Source organism: Mesoplodon mirus (genome assembly GCF_964341445.2).
Source record: "Mesoplodon mirus genome assembly, chromosome: 15".
Lineage (NCBI taxonomy): Eukaryota > Metazoa > Chordata > Mammalia > Artiodactyla > Ziphiidae > Mesoplodon > Mesoplodon mirus.
This window is the reverse complement of record NC_138991.1, coordinates 50,464,023-50,490,466: the sequence shown is the minus strand read 5'-3', so window position 1 is coordinate 50,490,466 and position 26,444 is coordinate 50,464,023. Positions and strand designations below refer to the sequence as shown.

General features: G+C 40.4%; 1 protein-coding gene across 2 annotated transcripts in view; it reads left to right on the top strand.

The window, feature by feature from the left end:
* VPS35L (VPS35 endosomal protein sorting factor like) overlaps positions 1–26,444 on the top strand; it is a 128,649-nt gene that overhangs the window by 49,109 nt on the left and 53,096 nt on the right. For both annotated transcript variants that reach the window (XM_082600412.1, XM_082600413.1), the window contains exons 15-20: positions 7,410–7,456; positions 8,266–8,377; positions 8,908–9,024; positions 11,439–11,492; positions 14,672–14,752; positions 25,313–25,375. In XM_082600412.1, coding sequence (XP_082456538.1) covers positions 7,410–7,456; positions 8,266–8,377; positions 8,908–9,024; positions 11,439–11,492; positions 14,672–14,752; positions 25,313–25,375 — 474 coding nt within the window. The remainder of the gene's footprint in view (positions 1–7,409; positions 7,457–8,265; positions 8,378–8,907; positions 9,025–11,438; positions 11,493–14,671; positions 14,753–25,312; positions 25,376–26,444) is intronic.

The window sequence follows — 26,444 nt, the reverse complement described above, 5'->3', positions numbered from 1 at the left end:
ATAATGTCTTGCATATATTTAAGTTTTTCCAAATCCTAAAGTATGAGGAGAAAAATAGGGACATCTCATATTTCAGGTGAATTTTTTACCATTGAGTAAATTGATTTTAAATCAAGCCAGTTTAACAGAAGATTCTTTGAAAACTTGCTGGCCATTCTCTGTGATCTTCAGTGTAGTCTCAGCCACCACACGCTGGCCCAGGCTCCTGGGAAGAGGTATCATGAACTTGACCAATTCAGCTGAATGACTGAAACCTATGAGCAAGACGGAATCATTTGAAAATGAGAACACTTATTTTTTTCTCCTTACTTTAATGAAAAGCAAAATTGGATTTAAAACAAAAAGTACATGTCATGAGGCATTCTTCCTTTTAAGTGCCAGTAATCTCAAAGGATGGCAGAAGCTGGGAGTAGAGGCTTCCTGGGGAGTAAAACTCTAGGAATCATTATTGTACTAGCAGAAGTGATTAAAAAAATTAGGTCACCTGAATAATAATAAACTCTGATTCTTGGGGCATTTAAATAAGGAACTTGCAGTGTCTCATAAAAAAAGTCATTTTCAAAATGTGGAAGAATTAATGTCAGTGTGCAGGGTGGTGCTGAAGATGTGTGTGACAATATGATACCTAAGAGCTCTTTGACGGTGGCTGGGATGTGTCCACCGGGGAGTTGGAGCTGTGTGTGTCTGTAAGAGGCCGCCCCTCCAGAATGTAGGAGTTTGTCTGCAGCAGCTGGCAATACACATGACAGGTAGGTGTGAGAGAGGAAGGGAGAGCTATATAGATGAGAGAAGGGAGAAATGCCTTCAGCTGCAAATATCTGACATATGAAATTTCAGATCGAAATTGAAATATCAAATCCCTTCCCCCCCAAAAATCAAGGAGTGATTATTCAAAAAGGCTTTTTTGTTGTTTAAAGACAGGATTTTTTCCCCTTATACAATTAAAATTAGAGTAAGTGAAAAACATTTATGCCCCCAATTTTAGGCACATTCTGCAGAGAAAAAAAGCAACCATTTCATAAAACCTGCTTTTGGGCAATGAAAACGAATCCTTGATAAGCTGCTCATCATTTTCAGCAGCTTTTTATCTTGTCTGGTATGGAATCCCATGATCACTTGCTAAGCTGTGTGATGCAGGTCGTCACCGTTGAAGGAGGGAAGAGGAAAGTGGTAGAGGCTGGGGCAGGTAGTCGGGCAGACCTGGGTTCAAACTGTGGCTGTGTTGCCTTGGGCTGCTTTACCTCTTTGTGTTTCACTATTACCAGCTGTAAAATGGGGCTAATAATAGAACCTTCCTCGAAGGGCTCTTACGAGACGACTGACAGTGCGCGTCAAGCGCATGGCCAAGAGCTGGTGCATGGTAGGCAGCGGGCAGATGGGGGTGGTTACCATTGTTGTCTTTGACCTTAACAGCAGATGGGAGCCTGGACTGACTTGAAGGCCAGGAGATGAGCAGGGGGACAGTAAGGAGGGTTCGAGGGGTGGGACCTGTATAGACGGACATAATAAGGAGACAAGCATTACTGGAGAAGAGTGAGGGATAAGGTGACTGGGAGTGGCTCAGGCAGAGGTTGTTGAACATCATGTCATGGAGACCAGACAGTGCTCGAAGATTTTTGATCAGGGGGATAATTTGAAAAAAGTGGTGCTTGAAGATCAAACTGGCAGAAGCGTATGAGATGGATTAGAGGAGAACTATTTGGCAGCCATGGAAAAAACAAGAGGCAGGATGGATGGGAGAGTACATATTCATTGGAAAGAATTTGGAAAAGACAGAAAGGTTGAAAGGAGAAAAGGAGCCACCTAAAATTCTGTCATGGATAACTGGTCACTGTTAACGTTTTGGTGCATTTTCTCTTTAATATTTCTCTCTCCACTTTCATTCTTGCTCTGTAATTGTGTTTTGTAGATGAGAAATATTTCCTGTATGATTTTATGATGCTTTTCCCTCACTTAACATTATAACAAATACCTATTGTTAGGAAAATTTTGTGACCTTTCAGGAAGAGTTTAGAAGGCAGTGTTGGTTGGCTGTGAAGAATGGAGCAGGGAGATGGGTCTGAGATGCTGCTAAGCTTTGAGCCCTTAACCACCTCTTTCTGAGACTCCCTCTGCCATGCGCCCACAGGCACCGCTCGTTTTGTTGTGCTGTGCTTTATGAGCACTTCGCAAATAGTGCATTTTCATAAATTGAAGGTTTGTGGCAACCCTGCGTCGAGCAAGTCTATTAGTGCCATTTTTCTAACAGCATTTTGCTCACTTTGTGTCTCTGTGTCACAGTTTGGTAATTCTTGCAATATTTCAAACTTTTTCATTATTATTTGTTATGGTGACCTGTGATCAGTGATCTTTGATGTTACTGTTGCAAAAAAAGTACGACTCACTGAAGGCTCAGATGATGGTTAGCATTTTTTAGCAATAAAATATTTTTTAATGAAGGTACGTACTTTTTTTAGACATAATGCCATCACACATATAATAGACTCCAGTATAGTGTAGACATAACTTTTATTTGCACTGAGAAAGCAAAAAATTCGTGTGACTTGCTTTTTTGGAATATTCACTTTATTGCAGTGGTCTGGAGCAGAACGTGCAATATCTCTGAGGTCTGCCTGTATTAGTTACTTTACTTGGGCTACCTTAATTCACTCTCAGAGCTTCCCTAAGCTAGGTGTTGCTGTTATCCCCATTTTACGGATGGGGTACCTGAGGCTTACAAACTTCTTACAGTCACACAGTTAGAAAGAAGTCATGTAGCCATTTTGGCAGTGACTGAAACCAACAGATTTGTTCCCTTGACTGCTTTAGACTCTTTCTTTCTAGGTGTCTCCTGTTAACTGCTACATGTTAAGGTGGGACTTGAACAGATTGACCCATGGGACTGCTACTCCGATGGTCGTACTATAAATTGCCCTTTAAACATTCTAATATATGATTAGGCTCATAATGCAAATCTAAGACTAGTCTTGGTTGATGATAAATCCCTCTCAAGCATATAGGTGTGTTATTTTCATTCTTTTGAATTAGGGAAAAATCCCCAGAGAAAGATAAATAAAGGAAAAATTAAAAATTTCTCGTTTTACTACCTGGGGTATAAAATTTCTTTTTATTCACACTGAAATATTTTATTTCTTTGAGACTTGAGCCATATTAACTCTGGATTGGAGGAAAGGTGTTAGCTTTTAAGATTAGTTTATGATTTTGCCTACTGTTTTACATGTTTGTTTCATCTAGAAAAATAAGGAAAATGTGATATGTGTATCATTTAGTTCACTTTTTTTTATGGAGCAATAATTGTAAATGCTGATTGGAAGGCTATTTAGTAAAAGTATAAGTACATATCTTCTGAGCACTCTGGGCTGCATATGAGTTAATCTCAGTTTAGAAAACAGAAATGTGTTATTGACCCAACTTCTTTTTTCTTTTCCTATATTGTTGATGTGGGTAGATAACCCTAATCTGGAGATAACCTTAAAAATCCAGTAGTTAAATGTGATGGTGGCTATACAAATCCAAATATGTTAATGAAGTGTCACAAAGATATACCCTTTACCCCACAAAAAAAAGGTGCATGAAAAACCTGGTGAAATAGTCTAGTTAATTATATTATACCAATGTCAGTTTCCTGATTTTGACAATGCACTATAGTTATGTAAGGTGTTACCACTGGGGGAGGCTGGGTGATAATACCCAGCACCTATACTATTTCTGCAATTTCTCATGAGGCTATAATTGGTTAAAAATAAAACATCTAAAAAACTTCATCAATTTGGAGCAGTTTGAAAAATAGTTACATACATGATGTGGATTCCTCAGGCATTAAAAAGAATGAGGTAGATTTGTGTGTACTAACATGGGAGGAGGGAGGCCCATGCTAGATTCTTGAGTAAAAAAGGCAAATTGTAGCTCAATATGTATAAGACTATCCATTTTTGTAAAACAGAACAAAAGTCTTCTACAACAAAAACTACGTATTCATAGGGCATAGACAAAAGCCTAGAAGGATAAACACCAAATGTTGACACTGTTGATCCCTAGGAAGTGGGAGTTGGGAGGGAGGGCACTCATAATTTACTTGATACATGACAATATTATTTGAACTTCTGTCTATAAGCATTTCTTATTTTTATAATTTTTATAAAAAACAAATATATAAACAAACGAAATGTAGGGGCCTAATGAATCTTCAAGTTCTGATGTGTCTGTGAACATGTATTCAGAGCTGCAAGTTTTTCAATGGTTTATCTCAGCCAATAGGCTTTTTTTGACCTCAGTCTGCTTTTGAACTGTTGTTCATCTTGTTCTTGCCAAAGATAATCAATCCTGTCACTTCTCAGAAAAAAAAAATTAATAACCTCTAACAGACCGTCCTGGGATCTATATAGCATTTGGCTCCTGGACACTTAAGGGTAATGACAATGAGCCCTTTTTTTTTTTTTTAAGTTACATTCTTGGATGCATTTTTAATGCATTCATCTCCTGTGAAAAGAGAACTTTTAAAGCATTTGTCTTGTCTTAATGGCCAGAACACTTTGTCCATATGTTAGCATTTGCCCTATTTCGTCTTTTCAGAAGTGGTGGGCCAAGATAGCTCATTCATTTGTGCATGTGTGTGCACATGTGCACTTGCATGTGTGTGTACGAAAGAGAGAATAAGCATCCAAGGTCATGGATTTCTGTCTGATTTCCTCACTGCTATTGCCAGTGCCTAAAATAGTGGCTAGTAAGTACATTAAAGTCGCTTCACAGGCAGGTGTTGAGTGAGTGATTATTTGTGCATGTTAAGGAGTATCAGTGTGATCATTTTAAGAATATCTCTTTCCCAGTCTTCCCAGAAACCACTTTGATATTGGTCTTGATGAATGACTTTTCAAATATTAAATCCCCATGAATGGGTTAGGGAAGCCATTTGTGACATTGTCAGTTTTATCATCAATTGGGATGCTGGCTGCAAGGAACAAACACCTAACTGGCCCTTCAAAAATAATTCAGTGTGTTCTGTTGAATAACAAGTGAAGGCTCTGGGCCAGGCAGGTTCCGTTCTTTTCTCTGCTCTGCCACCCCCAGATAGCAGCAAAGTGGCTGTAGCCATTCCACACATAATGTCCAGACATGGCAGCATCCGAAGGCAGAAAGATGGGGAGTCTTCGGTTCCTCTTTAAGAACAACTTTGGGAATTCCCTGGCGGTCCAGTGGTTGGGACTCGGCGCTTTCACTGCTGAGGGCCTGGGTTCGATCCCTGGTCGAGGAACTAGGATCCCACGGGCCGTGCAGTGCGGCCAAAAAAAAAAAAGGAAACTTTTCCTCTAAGCCCCCATCTAAGTAGCAAGAAATGGGTCATGTGCCCTGTCTAAACTCACCACTGGCAGGGGGAATGGGACCACTGTGATTGGCTTGGGCCTGTATTACTTTGCTTAGTATGTTTGGGCTGCTCTAAGAAAACACCACAGACTGGGTGGCTTATAAACAAAAGAAATTTATTTCTAATGGTTCTGGAGGTTGGGAAGTCCAGGATCAAGATGCTGGCAGATACAGTGTCTGGTGAGGGCCTACTTCCTTGTTCACTGACAGCTGTCTTCATGCTGTGTCCCCACATGGCAGAAGGGACAAGGGAGCTTTCTTGGGCCACTTTTATAAGAGTACTAATTCCATTCATAAGGGCTCCACCCTTAAGACCTAATCACCTCCAAAAGACTCCACCACCTTCTAACACCATCAACTTGGGAATTAGGTGGCTATTCAGACCTTAGCAGGCTTCCATAATAGACTGGGTAGCTTAAACAACAGAAGTTTATTTTCTCAAAGTTTTGGAGGCTGGAAAGTTCAAGATCAAGGTGCCTGCAAGGTTGGTTTCTGGTGAGGCCTTTCTCCTTGGCTTGCAGTCCACTGTCTTCTCACTGTGTCCTCTCCTGGTCTTCTCATCTGTGCATGTGTGTCCCTAGTCTCTCTTCCTCTTCTTATAAGGACACCAGTCCTGTTAGATTAGGACCGCACTCTTACGACCTCACTTAACATTAATTAACTCCTTAAAAGCTGCATCTCCAAACACTGTCACACTGGGGGTTAGAGCTTCAGCATATGAATTTGGACGGGACATAATTCACTCCATAACAGGACCCAACCTGTATTTTGTTGGCAGAGACAGAAATCTGAATAAAATCAGGGTTCTGGGGTTAGGGGTACTGACAGTATCTCCACAAGCAGCTATCACCTTAATTATTCAGGCAACACCCAGGATACAGAGGGACACAGCTGGAAAGGGTAGAATGTCACTAAAGAAGACTGATTTTATCTTTTGCCTTCTGGGCCAGACTTAGGTACAAATCTCATTTCTACCACTTAGTAGGAAGTGGCTTAACCTAGCTGAGTTTTGGCTTCCTCGTCTGTAAAGTGGTGATAATTGACATGGGCCTCAAAGGCCATTGTGAAGAGTAAATGAGAAAAGGTATGTAAAGCGCTTAGCCCAGTGCCTAGTGCTGTGTGCCTGGTGAGTGCTCAGTGTCGATGCTGCTGTTATCAACTCTTTTGTCTTGGGATTGACCTTGCCTGTGCCATTCAAAACCTTCCCCAAACCACTGCCCTATTGGATACTTCTTCCATTGATTTTTTTTAAAAATAGGAGCTCTTTTAAAGACACGTAATTGTCTTAAGATAGCTCTAAAGCCATTAATAATATCCCAATGAGTAGAACATTTACTTCCTTTTGGGGAAAAAATGTCCTTCAAAATGCATGGAGAGGAAGTATAGTGAAGAGCATGGCCCTTGATGCCCGACTGCCCAGGTCACATCCAGCCCGCTGTAACTAGCCGTGTCACCTTGGCCCAAGCACATCACTGTTCAGTGGCTTGGTTTCTCATCTGTGAAATGGGAGAATAGAGAACCTGCCTCATGGTGGTTGTGAGAAGTGACATCATGAGTGCCAAGTGCTTCTCACCGTGACTGGTCAGCACCAAGTACTGGCCCAGTGTTTGTTATTCGTTTGACTGAGAATTTCACAGACACCTCGTGAAATGGGGAGGAACAAGGGGGGTCTAGAGGAGGTGAGGAGTAAAGCAGATTTCATTCTTGGTGCCCTAGAGCATAGGAGGTACCACTCTCATCATCCTGCAGTAATCTGTAGGTGGGATGGTACCACCGGTATCATCTACCTAAGAATGAGGAAAAGTAGTTGGTGAGACTGGAATTGAACCCAAGTGTGCCTGAGGCCAGGGACCCAGCTCTTATCCATTATACTAAATGCCACAAGAGTGAGCTTGTTTTCTCCTCCATCCTCCCCATCCCTGCCAGGCACTGAGATAGAAATGGGCATGTGGCTGTATTTATTTTAGAGTATTGCTTTGGAAATGTGTTCATGAGAAGTGTTGCTTTAGATCCTCCAACTTGATCGTTTTTATCATTTTTTTGATTAGGCTCTGCTAACCGAAATGATGGAGAGATGTAAGAAACTAGGAAACAAGTAAGTATTTTGAAGTTCATAAAGCCTGTGTTTGAAAATGGAGTTGGTTGCTTATTTTTCAGGTTGGCATGCTTGCATGGGCAAGAGGGCCAACAGAGAAGCAGGATAGCATGGAGGTCAGGAATGCTGGAGTCCAGTTGCCTGGCTTCAGATCTTGGCTCCACTCTTTCTTAGCTTTCTGACCTTGGGTCACTTACTATCACCCCTTTGTGCCTCCGTCTCCTCATCTGTAAAATGGGTATAATAATAGTTCTTTCCCTATGGGGCTGTGATAAGTGATAAGGTCAGGATAAACTCGAATTCCTGTCTACCAGGCATAAGACGTTTCTCCTCTGCTCTCCTTTTGGTGGCAGATGTGTGAGCAGCCTGGAGTGGGTTTTGTTCACCACTGTGTCCCTAGGTCCTAGAACAGTGCTCTTCATAAGAGAGACGTGGGTATATATTTGCAGCTTGGATCAATATTCTTACTTAATATTTAGTTTTATTTGTGCACTGCAGGCTCAGTTTTCTTCTGTTTAAATGGATTTGATTACTTTCTTATTTACCTGTCCATCCATTGATCCACCTGCCCATTCACTCATCCATCCACCCATCCATCCATTCTTCCAGTCAGTTGAATACTAAGTTCTGAATATGCATTAAGCACCGAGTTAGTCTCTAGAGGTTGCCTTTTTACTCCAGTCTTATTTTTCCACCCTTACCATTAAAGGGCTGTCAGTCATTTCCCCAACAACATACATCCTAAAATGAAAGCGACTTTCATTAAGGGGAAGCTCTGCTGACATGGGGCATGTGTGTGTGTCTTTCAGTGCCTTGCTGTTGAATTCCGTAATGTCAGCTTTCCGGGCCGAGTTCATCGCCACAAGGTCCATGGATTTCATTGGCATGATTAAAGAGTGCGATGAGTCTGGTTTCCCCAAGGTAGGCTCTTGACCTAATGCTTAGCGGAGAACAAATAGGCAATGTTTGCCCAGTAGCTCCCCAGGGAGAGAGAGTTCGGAGTCAGGGGCAGCTCCAGCCAACAGGAAAACAAGCGAAGTCTCTGTTTCTAAAGGGTGCGATGGAGAATGAGTTAGCGACTGGGGTTGTGAGACACGTGTAATTGCCGCGAGTCAGGCCTCCTTGAGTCCTAAATCTGTCAAATTAGCTCACTATGAAATATTTAGGAAGAACTTTGGTCTCACATCCTTAAAACTATATCTTCACTCATTATTTATGAAAAGCTTTGTCCAGGAGAATATTATGGCCCACAGGTTGGACCAGTACACAGAGCCAGCTCTCTGTTTTGAGCTTCTCAGTCTAACTTGCACAGGTCTGTGGTAGAACTTCAGAAAATGGTCGTTGGAAGATTAACCTCAAGACAGGCCAACTATTACAGCCTTTTCCTTTATTGCCTCAAGTTACTCTGATTGTACATCTCCAGGATCGTAATGGTTTGCTGTATTTCTTAGCATCTTCTCTTTCGCTCACTGGGGTTAAACCTGGCCTTGGCTGATCCTCCTGAGACTGATCGACTTCAGATTCTTAATGAAGCTTGGAAAGTTATCACTAAATTGAAGAATCCACAGGTGGGTGACCATTTAGACCTTGTACTGACTGCTTTTTGTCCAAGTTATGCAGTATACTCTTTCTTTTAAAAAACTTCTCTTTCAACTAATCATCCTTATTTTTTTTAAAGACATCTACTTTTAATTGTATTATTTGTTAATCTGTAATGGAGAACTTATAGCTTTAAAGATGTATTTCTTTGATTTTTGGATCCCTATCATGTCTTATTCTTGAGGCCTTAAGATGTACCAAAAGTGTAAAATTATAAATACTTGAAACTTTAAAAGACCTGTAGCTTTGCAAAGAGCATTCGAAGTACAGCAGTCTGTAGCACAGTTGACCTTTGAACAGCATGGGTTTGAGCTGTGCAGATCCACTTATACATGGAATTTTTTTTCAATAGTAAATACTATACAACCTGTGGTTGGTTGAATCCACAGAAGTGGAATCGCAAATACGGAGGAATCGTGGATACAGAGGGCTGACTATAAGTTATATGCAGATTTTTGACTGCGTGGAGGATCAGTGTCCCTAACCCCTGCGTTTTTTAAGGGTCAAGTTCTATTTGGATTTGAAAAAACCAATTTATTGAGATATTCCTAAATTGAAGATCAGTAGTCAAGCCAGTGATTAGCAAAAGGGAATTCCAGTTTCCTTCCCTTGAATGGACAGCTGAAGCCTCTTTCTCCCCATACTTCTGACACAGGAAGTCTTGGGAAGATGGACCAACTGATGTTAGTTTCCGTAATGCATGTAGTGCTGGTCATCATGTTGTAGGTTTGGGTTTTATGCCTCACTGTCCTTTCAGGCAGTGTGCCAGCAATTTATGTGGCTGCCACTAGGGAAATGCTATTGGCTGTCTTTGTGGCCAAACTTCACCACACCCTGCACTGTTCCTCTCCTACTAGCAGCATGTCCTTGTTCATTTGGTTTGTTGTAACAGAATATGATAGATCATGTGGCTTATGTACAATAGAAATTTATTTCTCACATTTCTGGAGCCTGGAAGTACAAGATCAGGTGGCCAGCGTGGTTGGGTTCTGGTGAGGACCTTCTTCTAGGTTTCAGCCTGCCAGCTTCTCGTCCTCACATCGCAGAAAGAGGGAAAGAGACCTCTCTAGGGTCCCTTTTATAAGGGCACTAATTCCAATCAGGGGGGCTCCACCCTCATCACCTAACCACTGCCAAAGGCCTCACCTCCTAATACCATCACTTCAAGGGCTAGGATTTCAACATATGCGTTTTGGGGGGATACAAACATTCAGACCATAACACAGAGAATAAATGAATATGTGGCATTTGATTTGATCATTTATTGAGAAGGAAATATTAAAGTGAGCCCAGTTATAAACCCCTTGCTAATCACCACATTTATGATAGTGTATTAAGAACAGTATAATTTAGAAAAATTAGAAACTTTTTTACAAAATCGTTTACCTATGTTAAGTTCAGCAAAATTCTCACTAAACTCTAGCCATTGAAATTCTCTATTTAACTTAACTCTGATTGCCTAATGAAAACAGCTTATTTAGGATATTTAAGTCAAAAACCTCTGGGCCTCTGGTGCCTGTACTTCAGTGCTTCAAAGCAACCGTGTATCAAAAGCTCATAATAACAGTTTTCTCCAGTCTTTAACTTCACACTCTCCTCGTTAAGTCCACCTTAGCATTCCTGTTAGACTTTAGAATGTTCCTGGCTTTGCTTGTGTGAATTAGATAACCGTTTTCTTCCCTCCCCATTTCTTCTTTCTTTTCCTTGAAGTGTCAGAACAGAAAAGGTATACTTGCAGACTCTGTTTTTCCTTGACAATTTTTTCCCACGTGCATATTTTCTGGGGCAGACAGCCTTACCAAGTTGGTCATTGCCATTTCCGTAACCATCTCATTGTCTCTTCTACTTGAATCTAACACATCCTTTCTTACCTAAAACCTTTGTGCTTTCTTAACCTTTTTACAACTTACATGCATCACCCCTCTCTAGGACAAACGGTTTGCTTTTAAAGGCAGGAGGCCCGTTTTTTCTCAGAACATTCAAAAGTCACATCGTAAACTACTTGAATTTTCAACCAGATCTGTGGTCATTGTCTCCACTGAGGTGTGATGAGGTCTCCCCACTGTTATCTCCGCTGCCCTTTGGGTCTTCCCATTCTCCAGGCATGGCAGAGCTTCCCAGATTTCTGTCTTGGCCCAAGTAGCAATTCTGGAATGACAGTCTTAATTAGTTTCAGGCAACTTATGTTTTCTCACGTCACCTCTCAGGGTAAAATCTATCAGTGGGCCGGAGTTTTCTGTACATGAACCACTCTTGAAATCCCCATCACTTACCAACTCTTAGTTTTCAAAGGGATTTGAAGGGATTTGTACACGATGAGCTTTTGCCATAAGGTCAATTGTGGCATTCTTATTGTAAAGACATTTTTACTTTTTCTTTGTAGGACTACATTAATTGTGCCGAAGTGTGGGTAGAGTACACCTGCAAACATTTCACGGTATGTGTGCTGTGGTATTGTTTTTGAAAGAATTACTGTATATTTTTTTCATGTTCGTAATTGTGAATAAGTCTAGCTTAGACATTTAGGTATTTTATGATGGTAATTATTCTTAATTTATGAAAATTGCATCCTTTATGGTATAGTGTGATGGAGCATTAATACGTGACCTATAACAAAAGTGTTCCACACTCACGTGTAAGCTTGGGAAATGCTGCATTATACAAAGTTAAGCAGGTTTTTTCACCATAATACACCTTAGGCCCTTATTGTTAAGGTATATTGGGACTTTCCATGGGAGTCTAGTCAGCAGCGTTTTCCAAACATATTTGATTTGCATGTAATTTAATTTTCTTCTAAGCAAACAAAGATACTTCTTTTCCTAGGCCCAAACTAGAACCCCAGTTTGGGAAATACCGGTCTTGTCAATGAGCAGAGACTTTTTTTGAGCAGAGACTTTAGAAGCAGGTAGAAGTGGTTTCAAATCCTGTTGCCAGGTGTTTATTTTAATCAACTTAAAAAAAATCGAAGTTTAGCCTACATGAAGAAAAGCATATATATCGTAAGTTTGCTGTATAATGAATCTTCACAAAATACACCCATGTAATCATGGTCCAGATCAAGAAACAGGAAGTAACTCCCCACCCCACCCTGAAGCCCCCCATACTCTTCTCCCAGTCACAGCCTTGGAAGTTGAAGGTAGGCACCATCTGGTCTCTAACTCCAGAAATGGGTTTTGCCTCGTTTTGAGCATTATGTAAATGTTGGTCTGTTAATTTTCTTTCTTTTGTCCAATTTTTGTTTTATTATGGAAACCTCAAACATATGATCTCTCTTGTACTTATCACCCAGAAATGATCAACTTATGACAGGACTTGTTTCGTGTCCTTACCTTTTCTCCCCACCCTTGGATTATTTTGAAGCACAGCTCAATCACTGTGTTTCACCTGTCAGTATCTCTGCACATATCTCTAAAATAGAATTCACTTTTCTGAAACAAAATCTCAATACATTATCGTAACTAATAAAATTAATAATGTTTTAATACCATTAAAAATCGATAAATTTTCAGATTTCCCCAATTGTCTCATAAGTTTTTTACAGTTTATTTGTTCAATCAGGATTAAAATAGGGTCTATACGTTGTAAAAACTTTAGAGTTCTTTTAATATGTAAGTTCCCTCTCTCTTCCCCTCTCTCTCTTCCTCCCTCCCTGTTCCCTTCCCTTTTTTTTTCCTATTATTTATTTGTTGAAGAAATTGGGTCCTTTGTCCTGTAGAGTTTCCCAGTCTCGACTGGCCAGATGTATGCCTGTGGTGGTGATTAAATATGCTCTTCTGCCTCTAGTATTGCCTATAAATCGGCAGTTAGTTCTGGAGACAGGAGACTTCATGACTTTTTGGCACCCTGGATGCTGGCATGGTGCTTCTCCTGGGAGGCTCATGGTATCTGGTTGTCTCTCCGTGACGTGAGTGACCACTGAAGCACATTCATCTCATGGTTTATCACGGGTTGCAAAATGGTGATATTCGGAGTTATCATTTCTCCTTTATTTGTTAGCTAGAATACTTGCATGAAGAGAACCTCTTCGCTCCACGTATTTGGTTACCCTGAGGTACAGTTTGTACAGAAAAGGCAAAATGCTCATTTTTGTCCCCGTTACTAGTTTTTAGAGTAAAGAGTCAATTCCCCAGCATCCCCAAAGGTCGCCAGTGAGTAGTAGTTGCTGTCGGTATCTGTAGGAACTCACTAATTGAAACATATTTGATATGTATTAGTCATTGCAATTGTATTATTCTTACTGATGCTCAATTGTCCCATTTTTGTCCAGTGGGTGCTTTTTCAGGTTGGCTTCTGAGTCCTGACACATTCTTTGTAGTCTTTGATGCCTTCCTTGCTTTCTATTATAACATGCTCCAGCCTCCCTTGTATTTTTCTGATCTTAGATTTGGAATCAGCTCTTTCTCCAAGAAGCTTTGGTTCCTTTTAGTGCCATTGTCAGATTTTTTTTAGCTCTGTGACCCTGGCTAAGCCGCTTAGCCACTTAACTTTTCATGGGGATAATGATGTCCATGATGGGGAGGTGGTTTTTTTTAAAAATATTTATTTGTTTATGATGGGGAGGTTTTTTAAAATATTTATTTATTTATTTCTGTATGTACTTATTTATTTGGATGCGCCCGGTCTTAGTTGCGGCATGCGGGATCTTTGTTGTGGCACGTGGGCTCTTAGTTGTGGCATACAGGATCTAGTTCCCTGACCAGGGATTGAACCCAGGCCCTCTGCATTGGTAGCGCGGAGTCTTAACCACTGGACCACCAGGGAAGTCCGCATGCTGTGGAGTTTAATGAACGGTAGATGAGAGAGTACATAATGGCAACTATTTAGATAGCGTGCTATGTGCCAGGCACTTTACCTGTAAGCTGCACAGCTTCATAGTGACCTTGCTAGGAAGTTTCACTGTTCCAGTTATATAGACCAGGGGCCAGCACACTTTTTCTGTATAAGTCCACTTTTTTCTGTATTTGAGGCTTTGTGGACCATATGATCTCTGTTACAAGTGCCCAACTCTGCCACTGTATCATGAAAGCAGCCGTAGACCATACAGGAGTGAGCATGGCTGTGTAAATAGTAAACCTTATTTATGCATGCTGAAATTTGAATCTCATATAATTTTCGTTGTCAGCAAATATTATTATTCTTTTGGTTTGAATGTAAAAATCATTCTCGGTGCCTGGACTGTATGAAAATAGGTGCTGGGCTGGTTGGCTGACCCCTGATACAGCTGACAAAAGTGAAGTGGGCATTGGGTCACCCAGCTTGTAAGCGTTCAGTCTGTGCTCTTCCCACAATGCTTCGCTGCTCTCTGCAGCGGCTGGGGAGGGGCCCGGGACTGGCAGGCAGAAAGTGGCACGTTGGATTTCACCAGCACTCAGAGAAAGCTGGGACAGGAACCTTTGAGAACCGTGTTTTAGTCTTGACTTGGTGCAGACATAGCCATGTTTAGGGCTGTGGTATGGGTGGGATTTCCCCCCTTACGTTATTTTCAGCAGAGTAGTTGAAACTGCTTCCTGGAAAGTGTGTGCTATATTCTGAAAATGTTAGTTCCTTCTATCAGAAAAATGGTCAATGACTACCATTCAGTGTCTAAATACAGGTTTGATTTTTTTCCCCACTTAGAAACGAGAGGTGAATACTGTTTTGGCCGATGTCATCAAGCACATGACTCCAGATCGTGCATTTGAAGACTCCTACCCTCAGGTGACAGATTTTCATTTCTCATTTCCACACTGTAAGGAATTTTATTCTGTTTAATTAAATAGGTATGTTGCATGGGTCAGGCTGTAAAGTCAGATAATCCTGGGTTTGAATCCTAGCTTTGCCATGTCTTAGCCACGTGCCCTTTAATCAGTTACTTAGTCTTGTTGTGCCTCAGTTTTCTCACTGTAAAATGGGGATAATAATAGTCCTCCTCAGAATGGTTGTGAGGATTCGGTGAGGTGTGATGTGGAAACCCCTGTACAGTTGCTTGGCACCAGTAAGTAAGATGCCTATGTTTTTCAGTTAAGCTAACTTTTTATTTGGAAATAAATTCAAACTTTATTGGAAAGTTAAAAGAATAGCTCAGAGAACTCCCATTATTTTTTACCCAGATTCACCAGCTGTTAAGAGATTCCATGTTTACTTTATCATTATCATTATGTGTGTACACACACACACACACACACACACACACACAGACATATTCATACATACGTATGTAAATTTTTTAAAAAACAGTTGAGGATGAATTGCATACATCATGCTACTTTTGCCTCTAAAGAGTTCAGTGAGTATTTCCTAAGAACAAGGACATTCTCCTTTATAACCACAGTTTAGTTATCAACATCAGGGAATTTAATGTTAATATATTACTTTTACCTACTCCACAGCCCATATTCCAGTTTTGTCAGTGGACTCAATGTCCTTAGTAGCAGATTTTTTCCCCTCTAGTACAGAATCCAGCTCAGGATCACTTAATATAAAGTAACTTCAGACCTAATTAAGATTTTATTTTTTATTTAATAACATGATGTTCTGGCACTTATTGCTTATGATCAAGTGATTTCTGGACTCACTTAGTATAAGAAAATCAGTTGCATATTCTTTTATTTAAAATAAATTTATTTATTTAGTTAGTTAGTTAGTTTTGGCTGTGTCGGGTCTTCGTTGCTGCGCGTGGGCTTTCTCTAGTTGCGGTGAGCGGGGGCTACTCTTTGTTGCGGTGCGCGGGCTTCTCATTGTGGTGGCTTCTCTTATTGTGCAACACGGGCTCTAGGTGTGCGGGCTTCAGTAGTTGTGGCATGTGGGCTCCAGTAGTTGTGGCTCGCAGGCTCTAGAGCGCAGGCTCAGTAGTTGTGACGCATGGGCTTAGTTGCTCTGTGGCATGTGGGATCTTCCCGGACCAGGGCTCGAACCCATGTCCCCTGCATTGGCAGGCGGATTCTCAACCACTGCACCACCTGGGAAGCCCTAGTTACATATTCTTGTATAAATTTTAGAATTCTTACATTTTACTCATTTAAGAATTTTTCACCATTTGCTAATTAAAATAATTCATCATTACAATTTATTGAGCAGCCACTAACTATCTGACATTTTTCTAGATGGAATGAAAAAAATACAGTCACGCACAGCAGGCTCTTGGTCAATATTGCAGGGTAAATAAAATGTGTAGAGAAGGTGGGTCATACCCTTGTGGGTGGTCAAAGTCTCGGCCTTATATGAAGACTGATGTGCAGAATTTTAGGTGGGGAATTTTCAGTAAGGCCTTGACTGCTACTGACCCAATTAATTGAAAACTTTAAGTAACATAATGCATTTTAGTGCAGTCCATTCCTAAGTGACAAGGGAACTATACTATACTGTAATTCTGTCATATCTAAGAGCAACTTATAAAAGATGCCCCGGGGTCAGTCTGCATTCCAGACAGCCACCCATATCAGTTGTGAGCCCTTGGTCTTAAGTGAGGGCCACATCAAGAAAATAAAACTGCAGGGATCTGTGAAGAATTAGCCTACTCCAGTTCTAGGATAGGGAAGGTATAAGGTGAGCCTGGAACATTTTCTTGTGCCAGGAAGTAAGGAAGTACTGCTGGGGGCACATGAAATGGGCACAGGAGCAGCTTAGAGGGGGCTCTCACAGGCCCCCAATTTGAGCATCAAAAGAAATAAATACAGTGATGGATTATAATCCACTGAGTAAAATAGGAATCCAGGAGTCGGCCCTTATGATGAACAGATAAATAAATAGATGAGGGGAAAGGTGGACAGGGGTGCCATTTGAGAAATGTGGAAGAAATGGTGGAGTTGAAAAATCACCCTTTGCAGCCATCACAGTAAAGACAAGAATCATCAGTCTTCAGGCAAGAATCATCAATGGATGCTAAATCTGGGGGGAATGTTTGATGAGGAGCCGGACATTTTCATATCTCTTCCCATAGAATGAGTATTAATTGCAAGGGAAAAAATAGTGACTCTACAGTGGAGAATTTGGACAGTCATTGATGGGCTAATCAAAATCCTTATCACCATTGAGGAGCAAGTGGCTGTCGTGTGCCTGCAGATATGGTACCTTGAAAAACAGGAAAGACACAGCATCATCTATGTAGCATTCTAGTCGAGAATGTATGACTGAATCTAATCATGAGGTAATATTAGTCATGCCCAAATTGAGGAGCATGCTATAAAGTAATTGGCTTGAAAAAAACATCTTTGCCATCAGTGACAAAGAAGGTTAAGGAACTGTTCCAAATTAACACAGACTACACAGACATGAAAACAAAATGCAAAGCATGATCCTGAACTGAATCCTGTACTAAAGAGAGGAAAAAATAATGCTGTAAAGAATGTACTGAGACAGTTGACAAGATTGGAATACAAATGATAGATTAAAGTATTAAAATTATACCAGTGTTAACTTTCCTGAATTTGATAACAACAGAGTAGAAATGACAGAGAATATGACTATTCTTAGGAAATACAAATGAAGTGGTAAGGGGTAAGGGACATGATACATTCAATCTACTTTCACATGGTTCAGAAAAAATATGTCTTTTTACAGAGAGAGTACAATGAAACAAATTTGGCAAAATACTAAAAATTGATGACTTTGTGTAAAGAGAATATGGGAGTTTTCTGTACTGTTTTTTCAGTGTTTCTGCAAGTTTGAAATTATTTCACAGTAAAAAAGTTGGCAACACACAATCAACACATATTTTTAAAGTTCTACCATTGGATCGATGGATAGGTGAGGAGATAAAGCAAATAGAGCAAAATGTTAGCCCTTGTAGAATCTAAGTGGTGAGTAAATGGGTGTTTGTTATTTATTCATTGAATTTTCTTACGTTTCAGCATTTCATAATGAAACGTTGAAGGGAAAAAAAACATCTTTTAAAACCAGGAAAGGCATTATTTGTAAGTGTACTTTAAATATTAAAAAAATTTCCTGGTCTACAGGGATTAGTTGCTGTGGATAAGGTTTCAGGAACTATTTTAACCAGACAGTATTGCAGTATCTTTGAATGCTCTGCCTTGGAGCATTGTTTGTCATGACGTTTTGAAGTCCTTTTACTTGCTGACCTAGTAAACTGCTTAATTATGAAATGGGGTGTGTACCTCTTAATATTCCATATTTTGGACCATGAGCCATTTCCTTTGCAGATGATTTAAACAGTGATGTTTTGAGTATAAACAAAGTACTTGTCAGTAAATTTTCCTTTCTTGACAGCAACCAGGGATAGGGGTTTATTTTTTAATTCTTTTTAACACTTTTATTGGAGTATAATTGCTTTACAATGTTGTGTTAGTTTCTGCTGTATAACAAACTGAATCAGCTATACATATACATATATCCCCATATCCCCTCCCTCTTGTGTCTCCCTCCCACCCTCCCTATCCCACCCCTCTAGGTGGTCACAAAGCACGGAGCTGATCTCCCTGTGCTATGGGCTGCTTCCCACTAGCTATCTATTTTACATTTGGTAGTGTATATATGTCAATGCCACTCTCTCACTTTGTCCCAGCTTACCCTTCCCCCTCCCTGTGTCCTCAAGTCCATTCTCTACGTCTGCATCTTTGTTTCTGTCCTGCCCCTATGTTCTTCAGAACGTTTTTTTTAGATTCCATATATGTGTTAGCATACGGTATTTGTTTTTCTCTTTCTGACTTACTTTGTATGACAGACTCTGGGTCCATCCACCTCACTACAAATAACTCAATTTCATTTCTTTTTATGGCTGAGTAATATTCCATTGTATATATGTGCCACATCTTCTTTATCCATTCATCTGTCAATGGACACTTAGGTTGCTTCCATGTCCTGGTTATTGTAAATAGTGCTGCAATGAACATTGTGATACATGACTCTTTTTGAATTATGGTTTTCTCAGGGTGTATGCCCAGTAGTGGGATTGCTGGGTCGTTTGGTAGTTCTATTTTTAGTTTTTTAAGGAACCTCCATACTGTTCTCCATAGTGTCTGTATCAATTAACATTCCCACCAACAGTGCAAGAGGGTTCCCTTTTCTCCACACCCTCTCCAGCATTTATTGTTTGTAGATTTTTTTTTTTTTTTTTTTTTTTTTTTTTTTTTTTTTTTGCTGTACGCGGGCCTCTCACTGCTGTGGCCTCTCCCGTTGCGGAGCACAGGCTCCGGACACACAGGCTCCGCGGCCATGGCTCGCGGGCCCAGCCGCTCCGCGGCATGTGGGATCTTCCGGGATCGGGGCACGAACCCGTGTCCCCTGCATCGGCAGGCGGACTCTCAACCACTGCGCCACCAGGGAAGCCCTGTTTGTAGATTTTTTGATGATGGCCATTCTGACTGGTGTGAGGTGATACTTCATTGTAGTTTTGATTTTCATTTCTCTAATGATTAGTGATGTTGAGCAGTTTTCATGTGCTTCTTAGTTTGTATATCTTCTTTGGAGAAACGTCTGCTTAGGTCTTCTGCCCATTTTTGGATTGGGTTGTTTGTTTTTTTGATACTGAGCTACATGAGCTGCTTGCATATTTTGGAGATTAATCCTTTGTCAGTTGCTTTGTTTCCAAATATTTCCTCCCATTCTGAGGGTTGTCTTTTCATCTTGTTTATGGTTTCCTTTGCTGTGCAAAAGCTTTTTAAAAAGCTTCATTAGGTCCCATTTGTTTATTTTTGTTTTTATTTCCATTTCTCTAGGAGGTGGGTCAAAAAGGATCTTGCTGTGGTTTATGTCATAGAGTGTTCTGCCTATGTTTTCTGCTAAAGGTTTTATAGTGTCTAGCCTTACATTTAGGTCTTTAATCCATTTGGAGTTCATTTTTGTGTATGGTGTTAGGAAGTGTTCTAATTTCATTCTTTTACATGTAGCTGTGCAGTTTTCCCAGCACCACTTATTGAAGAGGCTCTCTTTTCTTCTTTGTATATTCTTGCCTCCTTTATCAAAGGTAAGGTGACCATATGTGTGTGGGTTTATCTCTGGGCTTTCTATCCTGTTCCATTGATCTATATTTCTGTTTTTGTGCCGGTACCATACTGTCTTGATTACTGTAGCTTTGTAGTATAGTCTGAAGTCAGGGAGCCTGATTCCTCCAGCTCCATTTTTCTTTCTCAAGATTGCTTTGGCTATTCGGGTCTTTTGTGTTTCCATACAAATTGTGAAATTTTTTGTTCAAGTTCTGTGAAAAATGCCATTTGTAGTTTGATAGGGATTGCATTGAATCTGTAGATTGCTTTGGGTAGTAGAGTCATTTTCACAATGTTAATTTTTCCAATTCAAGAACATGGTATGTCTCTCCATCTGTTTGTATCATCTTTAATTTCTTTCATCAGTGTCTTATAGTTTTCTGCATACAGGTCTTTAGCCTCCTTAGGTAGGTTGATTCCTAGGTATTTTATTCTTTTTGTTGCAGTGGTAAATGGGAGTGTTTCCTTAATTTCTCTTTCAGATTTTTCATTATTAGTGTATAGGAATGCAAGAGATTTCTGTGCATTAATTTTGTATCCTGCTACTTTACCAAATTCATTGATTAGCTCTAGTAGTTTTCTGGTGGCATCTTTAGGATTCTCTATGTATAGTATCATGTTATCAGCAAACAGTGACAGTTTTACTTCTTCTTTTCCGATTTGGATTCCTTTTATTTCTTTTTCTTCTCTGATTGCTGTGGCTACAACTTCCAAAACTTCTTCTCTGATTGCTGTGGCTACAGCTTCCAAAACTATGTTGAATAATAGTGGTGAGAGTGGGGAACCTTGTCTTGTTCCTGATCTTAGTGGAAATGGTTTCAGTTTTTCACCATCGAGAACGTTGTTGGGTGTGGGTTTGTCATATGTGGCCTTTATTATGTTGAGGTAAGTTCCCTCTATGCCTACTTTCTGGAGAGTTTTTATCGTAAATGGGTGTTGAGTTTTGTCAAAAGCTTTTCCTGCATCTGTTGAGATTATCATATGGTTTTTGTCCTTCAATTTGTTAATATGGTGTATCACATTGATTGATTTGCATATATTGGAGAATCCTTGCATTCTTGGGATAAACCCCACTTGATCATGGTGTATGATCCTTTTAATGTGCTGTTGGATTCTGTTCGCTAGTATTTTGTTGAGGATTTTTGCATCTGTGTTCATCAGTGATATTGGCCTATAGTTTTCTTTCTTTGTGACATCTTTGTCTGGTTTTGGTATCAGGGTGATGGTGGCCTCGTAGAATGAGTTTGGGAGTGTCCCTCCTCTGCTATATTTTGGAAGAGTGAGAAGGATAGGTGTTAGCTCTTCTCTAAATCTTTGATAGAATTTGCCTGTGAATCCATCTGGTCCTGGGCTTTGTTTGTTGGGAGATTTTTAATCACAGTCTCAATTTCAGCTCTTGTGATTGGTCTGTTTGTATTTTGTATTTCTTCGTGGTTCAGTCCTGGAAGGTTGTGCTTTCCTAAGAATTTGTCCATTTCTTCCAGGTTGTCCATTTTATTGTTATATAGTTGCTCTCATGATCCTTCGTATTTCTGCAGTGTCAGTTGTTACTTCTCCTTTTTCATTTCTAATTCTGTTGATTTGAGTCTTCTCCCTTTTTTCTTGATGAGTCTGGCTAATGGTTTATCAATTTTGTTTATCTTCTCAAAGAACCAGCTTTTGGTTTTATTGATCTTTACTATTGTTTCCTTCATTTCTTTTTCATTTATTTCTGATCTGATCTTCATGATTTCTTTCCTTCTGCTAACTTTGGGGTTTTTTTGTTCTTCTTTCTCTAATTGCTTTAGGTGTAAGGTTAGGTTGTTTACTTGAGATGTTTCTTGCTTCTTGAGGTAGGATTGTATTGCCATAAGCTTCCCTCTTAGAACTGCTTTTGCTGCATCCCATAGGTTTTGGGTCATTGTGTTTTCATTGTCATTTGTTTCTAGATATTTTTTGATTTCCTCTTTGATTTCTTCAGTGATCTCTTGGTTATTTAGTAGTGTATTGTTTAGGCTCCATGTGTTTGTATTTTTTACGTTTTTTTTTCCTGTAATTGATATCTAGTCTCATAGCATTGTGGTTGGAAAAGATACTTGATATGATTTCAATTTTCTTAAATTTACCAAGGCTTGATTTGTGACCCAAGATATGATCTATCCTGGAGAATGTTCCATGAGCACTTGAGAAGAAAGTGTATTCTGTTGTTTTTGGATGGAATGTCCTATAAATATCAATTATGTCCATCTTGTTTAATGTGTTATTTAAAGCTTGTGTTTTCTTATTTATTTTCATTCTGGATGATCTGTCCATTGGTGAAAGTGAGGTGTTAATGTCCCCTACTATTATTGTGTTGCTGTCAATTTCCCCTTTTATGGCTGTTAGCATTTGCCTTATGTATTGAAGTGCTCCTATGTTGGGTGCATAAATATTTGCAATTGTTACATCTTCTTGGATTGGTTCCTTGATCATTATGTAGTGTCCTTCTTTGTCTCTTGTAATTGTATCTATTTTAAAGTCTATTTTGTCTGATATGAGAATTGCTACTCCAGTTTTCTTTTGATTTCCATTTGCATGGAATATCTTTTGCCATCCCCTCACTTTCAGTCTGTATGTGTCCCTAGGTCTGAAGTGGGTCTCTTGTAGACAGCATATATACAGGTCTTGTTTTTGTATGCATTCAGCCAGTCTATGTCTTTTGCTTGGAGCATTTAATCTATTTACATTTAAGGTAATTATCAATATGTATGTTCCTATTACCATTTTCTTAATTGTTTTGGGTTTGTTATTGTAGGTGTTTTCCTTCTCTTGTGTTTCCTGCCTAGAGAAGTTCCTTTAGCATTTGTTGTAAAGGTGTTTTGGTGGTGCTGAATTCTCTTAGCTTTTGCTTGTCTGTAAAGGTTTTAATTTCTGCGTTGAATCTGAATGAGATCCTTGCTGGGTAGAGTAATCTTGGTTGTAGGTTTTTCCCTTTCGTCACTTTAAGTATGTCCTGCCACTCCCTTCTGGCTTGCAGAGTTTCTGTTGAAAGATCAGCTGTTAACCTTATGGGGATTCCCTTTTATGTTATTTGTTGCTTTTCCCTTGCTACTTTTAATATGTTTTCTTTGTATTTAATTTTTGATAGTTTGATTAATATGTGTCTTGGCATGTTTCTCCTTGGACTTATCCTGTATGGGATTCTCTGTGCTTCCTGGACTTGATTGACTATTTCCTTTCCCATATTAGGGAAGTTTTCAACTATAATCTCTTCAAATACTTTCTCAATCCCTTTCTTTTTTTCTTCTTCTTCTGGGACCCCTATAATTTGAATGTTGGTGCATTTAGTGTCCCAGAGGTCTCTGAGACTGTCCTCAATTCTTTTCATTCTTTTTTCTTTACTCTGCTCTGTGGTAGTCATTTCCACTATTCTGTCTTCCAGGTCACTTATCCGTACTTGTGCCTCAGTTATTCTGCTATTGATTCCTTCTAGAGAATTTTTAATTTCATTTAATGTGTTGTTCATCACTGTTTGTTTGCTCTTTAGTTCCTCTAAGTCCTTGTTAAACGTTTCTTGTATTTTCTCCATTCTGTTTCCAAGATTTTGGATCATCTTCACTATCATTACTTTGAATTCCTTTTCAGGTAGACTGTCTATTTCCTCTTCATTTGTTGGGTCTGGTGGGTTTTTACCTTGCTCTTTCATCTGCTGTGTGTCTCTCTGTCTTCTCATTTTGCTTATCTTACTGTGTTTGGGGTCTCCTTTTCGCAGCCTGCAGGTTTGTAGTTCCTGTTGTTTTTGGTGTCTGCCCCCAGTGGGTAAGGTTGGTTCAGTGGGTTGTATAGGCTTCCTGGTGGAGGGGACGAGTGCCTGTGTTCTGGTGGATGAGGCTGTATCTTGTCTTTCTGGTGGGCAGGACCACGTTTGGTGGTGTGTTTTGGGGTGTCTATGAACTTATGATTTTAGGCAGCCTGTCTGCTAATGGGTGGGGTATGTTCCTGTCTTGCTAGTTGTTTGGCGCAGGGTGTCCAGCACTGGATCTTGCTGGTCGTTGAGTGGAGCTGGGTCTTAGCGTTGAGATGGAGATCTCTGGAAGAGCTTTCGCCTTTTGATATTATGTGGAGCTGGGAGGTCTCTGGTGGTCTAATGTCCCGAACTCAGCTCTCCCACCTCAGAGGCTCAGGCTGGACACCCAGCCAGAACACCAAGACCCTGTCAGACACATGGCTTCGGTCCTGGGTAGCTTCTCAATGGCAGTAGTTTTGCTGGTGGTCCAAATAGGGCTGGTTTTCCTTGCAATGTCTGAAGCAAGGCCTAGAGTGACACCTCATTGTGTGTGGCTGTCGCAGGCAGGACGTGGGGGTAGGCTTCTCTCCTGGCCGCAGTTTATATTTTATGTAGAGAAAGGGCCTCCTTGGTTCTCCCGTGCTGAGGCACTGTGAACAGGACTCTGTGCATGTCAGGGTGAGGGGTGGTAGACATCAGTACCTGGCCATCTAGGACAGACCTCACAGACTGTGCTACCGCCATCCTCGGGTAATGCCATGGCCTTTGACCCCACTGACAAACTCAGTCCAGTGCCTCTCCACTGAAGTAGTCAGAAAACACAGGACCGGGGCTTCCCTGGTGGCGCAGTGGTTGAGAGTCCGCCTGCTGATGCAGGGGACACGGGTTTGTGCCCCGGTCTGGGAGGATCCCACATGCCACGGAGCAGCTGGGCCCGTGAGCCATGGCTGCTGAGCCTGCGCGTCTGGAGCCTGTGCTCCGCAACGGGAGAGGCCACAACAGTGAGAGGCCCGCATACCGCAAAAAAAAAAAAAAAAAAAAAGAAAAAGAAAAACACAGGACCACCATGGGCTAGAATAGGGATCTGTAAACCACGGCCCATGTAGCCCACAACCTGCTGTGAATAAAGTTTTATCGGAACCCAGCCACACCCCTCTGTTTACACATTGTCAGTGACTGCTTTCCAGCTACAGCAGCAGAGTTGAGTAGTTGTGGTGACTGTATGGCCCTGTATAGAAAACGTTTGCCCACCTCTTGAATATTCATACCTGATTTGAACGGAGAGCTTTGAAGGGCAGGCATTGCTCTAAACACTGTAAGCAAACCATCCCATTTAATCCTCACAGTGAGCGAGATACTGTTTTGCTCTCCATTTTTACAGAAGAGAAGACTGAGGCCAAGTTGTTTCTCCAAGACTAGAGTAAGATGGGCAAACTCAGATTGAGACTAGGTTTAACCTAACCCAGTAATTCCCTGTTCCTTGTGTAATCTAGGTTTCCCTTATTGTAACTGTGATTGCAAACTATGGGCAGGGTTGCCTTTTTAAAAATATCGAAGTTTTATTAAAGATGTATTTTTCATTTTGTTTTGCAGCTTCAGTCAATAATTAAGAAAGTAATTGCACACTTCCATGATTTCTCAGTTCTTTTTTCAGTGGTAAGTAACTTTCCTTAACTATCTTTGGAATTTTGTATCTGACTCAGAGGTTCCTTTAGTGTCTCAGTAATTTTTTCATGGTGTCCTAGACCAAGAGAAATACTTAACAGTTCTGTTTTTTATTTAAAAAAACTAGTAAGGTTTAAACAATTTAAATATTTATGTCATGACAACTTAAGCATTACCTGAGAAAATAATACACATAGACTGATAGAAAAATATTGTCTTTATTTCATTCATTACTTACTATGGGATATGTGCACCTACTGGGTTTCACACAACTTCTCAAACCTTGGAATCAAATTGGACATCCTCTTCCTCATTGATTTTTGCATGGTACCCACTTTTTATCACACAATGTAATGTTGAAACTATGATATACATCAAGCTAATAGTTGTCTCAGTGTCTGACAGAGTTGAGATTTATTATATTTCCCTCAAAAATTTAAAATATCCTGTGACAACCTTCTCATTTGCTGCAGTGCCCTGGTCACATACCAATCTAGGTGATTCTCTGTGTAGTAACACTCTCTGCCCTGCCCTCAACTTTCCTTTTCCCTCTTTCTGCTTCCTTTTCCAGTACTCTCACAGGACTGTAAGCTTTTGTTTATTTAATAATAAAGGCTGGGGGCTTCCCTGGTGGCGCAGTGGTTGGTTGAGAGTCCGCCTGACGATGCAGGGGACATGGGTTCGTGCCCCGGTCCGGGAAGATCCCACATGCCGCGCAGCGGCTGGGCCCGTGAGCCATGGCCGCTGGGCCTGCGTGTCCGGAGCCTGTGCTCCGCAGTGGGAGAGGCCACAACAGTGAGAGGCCTGCGTACCACAAAAAACAAACAAACAAAATAATAATAAAGGCTGATATTTATTGGACTTTTGCCACGCCCCAAGCACTGAGCTAGAACTTTTTTTTTCTTTAATTTTTATTGAAATATAGTTGATTTACAATGTTGTGTTAGTTTCGGGTGTACAGTAAGGTGATTCAGTTATACGTATATATAAATATATATTCTTTTTTTACATTCTCTTCCATTATAGGTTATTACAAGATACTGAGTATAGTTCCCTGTGC